Genomic DNA, 6,133 nt, shown 5'->3' with positions numbered 1-6,133 from the left:
TGCGTCATCCACACGGAACTAAATATCGATTCAGTTCGATTAGTGAACCGGCTCGACTGGTTACTTGCTGAGAACCGGCTTAAAAGAACGATTCGTTCAAGAACCTAACATCACTACAGGAGATTTGAAAAAATGAACTGTTTGTCTTTCAATAGATCAGTTTAATAATTTTTTGCCATATCCTGAGTGGAATAATGTGTTTGTAAGAGCAAACAGTCAGAATAAAGTGAGAATAAAAATGAATAAAGTAAACTTTCAACTGTTTTTCTTACGATTATTTATATTTGAAAGAATTCACATTGTTATTTTTTTATTTTATTTCTGTATGTTGTATAATATTTTTAATTAAACTGAATTGAGAGTAATCTATGAGAATATTCCCAAATAAGTTATACTATTATATGTGGCTCAGGGCAGAATCCTGAGAGATATTAAAGCAAGCGACTGGAATGGATGCTTATGGCTCCCTGTTTCAGGCCGGGGTGGAAATGCTCAAATATGGAGAAGCCTTTGTCTCGTAATGTATTGATTTCCTTTGAGGTGTGTGTATGTTAGAGACTGGACTCTGGTGTTGCTTTTGCTGAAGCGCTCTGCTTTGTTAGATAACAAAGTTTATTGGATATTAAAACCCCAATACGAAAAGAGTAATTTAAAGAAGTGACAGACTCCACAACATTTACCTATAGACTATTTGAGAACAATGTTAGTGTTATGGGTTGAATGAGCATCAGTTACTTTAAGACAGAAACACAGACATGCTTAGCTGTGTCATTTAATATAAAAACAAACTCTAAATAAATGTATATATTTTTTATTTTGGTAGATCAGCTCCTCCCACAGCAGTCACATCACCAGTGAAGCTCCTCCCATCTCAGGCACATCATCAGTGAAGCTCCTCCCATCTCAGTCACATCACCAGTGAAGCTCCTCCCATGTCAGGCACATCATCAGTGAAGCTCCTCCCACAGCAGGCACATCATCAGTGAAGCTCCTCCCATGTCAGGCTCATCATCAGTGAAGCTCCTCCCACATCAGGCACTTCATCAGTGAAGCTCCTCCCACATCAGCTCATCAATAAATGCTGGAATATTCCCATCAGGCTACAAGTGAAGACGAGCATCAACGCATCAGGAAGAGCTGAAATCTGCTAAGACTGAGTTTATTAAAGAGGACGGTGAGAACACGAGTGATCCAGAACCTGCAGAATGAAACACACTGAAGATCTTGAAGAACAAAGAGGTTGGTGTTTATTCTTCATTCATTCATGATGCTGGAGAACAATCATGATAGGAAGACTCAACACTTCAGCACATTTAGAGAAACAGTTATACTATCAAATATGTACTGAATTTAGCAAATGGTCAGTAGAGGGAGGTTTGAGAAACATCAGGTCAAATTAGCATCCTAATTACATTTTCACGCCCCTAAACATGATGTGGAACAAAATGAACTGTGGTTTGTTGCGGTACATGTCAGTCAAATGTCCTCTTAATTCTGCTTCGCATGCTGTGACATTTGGGTTTGATATTGATGAAAAATGATATCTCTATTTTTGGGAATTACATCGATTATGATAATTCCATGATATTTTGCTGATAGTGTTTTTGTGCTGGTCTTGGCTGGTTTAGGCCTGTCATGGATAAATAAATATGACACTAAAACCACCAGCGGCAAGTCCCTGTCTTAATGAGTGAAGCCTCGAATCATTCATTCAACTGGTTTGTTTCTAAATGGCTGGTTCATTGTGATTGACAGTTTTTACTAGTTAAAGAATGGATGGATCATTGAATCACTGAAACATTTAACTCAAAACTGCCGAGTCATTTAGAAACTGAGAAATGCCAGACTAGCCTGGATGCCAGCCTAACTTAGCCCTGTCCACAATTTTTTTAGGTCGGGCAGTTCGGTCTGGCCGAGCTCCATAGAGGAGTAATTATCCCCGAACAGAAACTGTTCGGACCAATGAGATCATCAGGGCGGGCTTTAGACAATGATGGACAGATGATAAACAGAAACTGACCAATGAGATCATCAGGGCGGGCTTTAGATGATGACGGACAGATGATCAACAGAAACTGACCAATGAGATCATCAGGGCGTTACATTTCTGATGACGCTCACATGCTGCTATTCAGAATACACTGGGGGGAAAAAATGTCTTACTTAGTATTTTTGTCTTGTTTCTAGTCCAAACATCTAAAAATTCTTAAAACAAGAAGTATTTACTAGACAAGCAAAAGTAATTGTCTTGTTTTGGGGGGAAAATACTCAAAATTAAGAGTTTTTGCTTAAAATAAGATAAAAAATCTGCCAATGGGGTGAGAAAAATAATCTTAATTCAAACAGAAAACAAGATTATTTGGGTTACCCCATTGGCAGATTATTTATCTTATTTTAAGCAAAAACTCTCTTAACTCATTTTGAGTTATATTTCCCAAAACAAGACAATAATTTTTACTTGTCTAGTAAATGCTTCTTAATGTAAGAATTGTTAGATATTTTGACTAGAAACAAGACAAAAATACTAAGTAAGACGAGCATGTTTTGCAGTCCGAACATCTAAAAATTAGATTGAACTAATTGGAGATAAGATTGGAGAGGTATGGTAAATATTGCACACCTTGTATGTGAAGTAACCTCTATTGGTCACACGTCTGAACTTGATTTAAATGTGCAGGTTAACCTTCCGATGTCTTGCATTCGCATGAGTTTGAATGGGAATCAATTGAAAGGGAAACTCAGTGTGACCGGCCCTTAGTAATGACAGTATTCAGTCAAATGAATTAAATATTAATCTAAAATTTTGTGCCAAAATTATGGCAGTGCTGCATAATTTGTAATGTTAAATATTCAAATATAAACTTTGATTTCAGACGTGATGGAAGAGAGTGAAGAACATCATGTCAAGCCTGGAGAAAAACCTTTGAGTCGCTCAAAGACTATAAAGATATTTATGAAGAAAACAGGAGCCAAGAAATCTACAACCTGCACTCAGTGTGGAAAGTGTTTCCCAACTAAACAACATCTTAATATCCATATGAGAGTTCACACTGGAGAGAAGCCGTTCGAATGTGATCAATGTGGAAAAAGTTTCAGTCAATCAGTACACCTTAAACATCACATGATGATCCACACCGGAGAGAAGCCGTTCTCATGTGATCACTGTGGGAAAACATTTATTGTGTCATCAAACCTGAAGAAACATCTAAGAGTTCATACGAAGGAGAAGCCACATTCATGCTCTGTGTGTGGAAAGAGTTTCTCACTGCTGCAAAATTTACACACACATCAGAAAATACACACTGGTGTGAGAGAGTACATGTGCTTTGAGTGTGAGAAGACTTTTACTACAGCAGACAGTTTAAAACTGCACGAGAGGATCCACCGCAGAGAGAAACCTTACAAGTGTTCACACTGTGACGAGAGATTCACTCAGTCAGGACATCTGAAAACACACGAGAGGATTCACACTGGAGAAAAACCTTACAAGTGTTCACACTGTGACAAGAGATTCAGTCAGTCATCAGATCTGAAAAAACATGAGAGGATTCACACTGGAGAAAAACCTTACAAGTGTTCACACTGTGACAAGAGATTCAGTCAATCAGGAGATCAGAAAAAACATGAGATGATCCACACTGGAGAGAAACCTTACAAGTGTTCACACTGTGATAAGAGATTCAGTCAGTCATCAGATCTGAAAAGACACGAGAGGATCCACACTGGAGAGAAACCTTACAAGTGTTCACACTGTGACAAGAGATTCAGTCGGTCATCAGATCTGAAATCACACGAGAGGATCCACAGCAGAGAGAAACCTTACAAGTGTTCACACTGTGACAAGAGATTCAGTCGGTCATCAGATCTGAAAACACACGAGAGGATCCACACTGGAGAGAAACCTTACAAGTGTTCACACTGTGACAAGAGATTCAGTCGGTCATCAGATCTGAAAACACACGAGAGGATTCACAGCAGAGAGAAACCTTACAAGTGTTCACACTGTGACAAGAGATTCAGTCGGTCATCAGATCTGAAAACACACGAGAGGATTCACACTGGAGAAAAACCTTACAAGTGTTCACACTGTGACGAGAGATTCAGTCAGTCATCATATCTGAAAACACACGAGAGGATCCACACTGGAGAGAAACCTTACAAGTGTTCACACTGTGACAAGAGATTCAGTCGGTCATCAGATCTGAAAACACACGAGAGGATCCACAGCAGAGAGAAACCTTACAAGTGTTCACACTGTGACAAGAGATTCAGTCGGTCATCAGATCTGAAAACACACGAGAGGATCCACAGCAGAGAGAAACCTTACAAGTGTTCACACTGTGACGAGAGATTCAGAGTGTCAGGACATCTGAAAATACATAAGAGGATTCACACTGGAGAGAGAAGCCACTTAAAAAAAAACTAAAGTGACACATGAGGATCCATGCAGATGAGAAACCACATCACCAAAGTCTGAAATAAGCAGTTCATCTTTATATGCTTAGCAGCAAAGTTAGTTTGTGACAGTAAAATTTTTTGACTTCTTGGAAAGTTTCTCATCATAGCAAGAACGTGTCTCATTATTAGGAGACATGGAGCTGTTATTATAAGAGTCTCATTATGAGATGGTCATAGTCATCAGTGGCTTTCACACCACATTCTGCACACAAATATTACCATGACCTTTTATATCTCAAAGGCTTAAGGGAACGTTGATTTCTTCATTCATCACCCCTTTAAGGGTGGGGGTGTTACATCCCTGACGTAATAATGTGACACGTTTTGTTTTTTTCCTCCTGCTGTTTCTCTCTCTCTCTCTCTCTCTCTCTCTCTCTCTCTCTCTCTCTCTCTCTCTCTCTCTCTCTCTCTCTCAGGATTGATTCTGGTTCTGGGTTTCTCCTGTTCTACTGGTTAGATAAGTAGATAGGGAATGTTATTGTATGTTTGGTTTTATATTGATTTGTAGGGAATGTTTTTTTGTTTTTTTTTCAGGGAAAGTTGGTTCTGGTTTGTTAATTGTTTTGGCATTAGCTCACCCCTGAAGAGATAACTTCTGACAATTTGTTTTTTTTAAAGATATTTTTCCTAAGCTAAAAACACCCTTAGGTTTAAAACAACAAGAGATAAAAAAACAACATCCCAAAGCAGAAGATTGTACTTTTTTCTGCACTGTTTCATATTGAATATAATTTAATTACATTAAAAATGTAGTAGTTTCTCACTTTTACTCAAGTAAATGTAATTCAGCGTTGGCTTGAATAATCACACATGTTGCTGTTTAACTGGATCTTCTGTGGTTAATATGATAATAAGTTAAATATGATGATTTTTAATGTGTTTTTAAACGCAAAACACCAGCTATGTGAGTTGAACTGAAAGACGTTCTTTAAATCTGGAAAAAGTATCCTTCTAATATAAATAAATGCGTAATGAAATGCATTGTGAAGTCACTGTGCGTTTACAATGTGCAAATCAGGTATTGTAGAGCAGATCCGATGCTCCAGCCATTGATGTTGCTGTGGTGATATTTCAGTAGTTGATCTTTGTTTTTGTGTCAGACATAAATCAGAGGTTAAATATTTTACTGTCATTTGTGACTGTTGGTTTGGTCAGCTGGAATCACAATGAGCCGAAAGTGAAACTAGATCACAGTCACGTGACACACGGAGCTTCTCACTCATTGGCTGTCAGCTCAGCTGCAATATCTCTTGTGTGTTTGGGTCAAGTATAAAGGTGCAGATCCACTTGTCCGTGATTGCTAGCACGCTGTGCTCCACTTTATTTCTATAGGTGGAGATCCACTTGTCCGTGCAACACTTCTGTCGCGCCGGCTCCACTTTATTCCTAATGTCCACCCAGCCGGTTGTTATCGTAGGCTTTCACACCACATTCTGCACATCTTTGGAATGTTTGGCCAGAGGCTAAAGACTACAGCCAGCAGAGGGAGCCATTTCCTCATGTTTTACACCCACACATGGGGGATGGAGATCTCACTCACAGCACTCGGCACGGGCAGCTGCAGGCACTCGTTTAAACGGATGCTAAGCAACGTAAGTGTTTTAACTTCTCAAATTAATTTCTATGAAAAAAAAGAAGAAGGAAAAATAAGGACAACATGATTGTGTCAAGATGG

At 38.8% G+C, this 6,133-nt stretch overlaps 1 protein-coding gene across 2 annotated transcripts; it reads left to right on the top strand.

Annotated features, from left to right (window-relative positions):
- The first annotated feature begins 827 nt into the window (after window positions 1-827).
- LOC137090283 (zinc finger protein 271-like) lies at window positions 828-5,159 on the top strand. 2 transcript variants are annotated; one of them, XM_067454203.1, is made up of 3 exons: window positions 828-1,239; window positions 2,874-3,305; window positions 3,357-5,159. In XM_067454203.1, the coding sequence occupies exons 1-3, from the start codon at window positions 1,206-1,208 to the stop codon at window positions 4,424-4,426; spliced, it is 1,536 nt and encodes a 511-aa protein (XP_067310304.1). In that variant the 5' UTR covers window positions 828-1,205; the 3' UTR covers window positions 4,427-5,159. The 2 variants fall into 2 exon arrangements, with proteins under 2 accessions (XP_067310304.1, XP_067310295.1); XM_067454194.1 differs by having other exon boundaries at window positions 2,874-5,159.
- Window positions 5,160-6,133: the final 974 nt, after the last annotated feature.

The sequence above is a fragment of the Pseudorasbora parva genome, chromosome 2 (genome assembly GCF_024679245.1).
Source record: "Pseudorasbora parva isolate DD20220531a chromosome 2, ASM2467924v1, whole genome shotgun sequence".
NCBI classification, from domain to species: Eukaryota; Metazoa; Chordata; class Actinopteri; order Cypriniformes; family Gobionidae; genus Pseudorasbora; species Pseudorasbora parva.
This window is presented reverse-complemented; position numbering and strand designations above follow the sequence as displayed.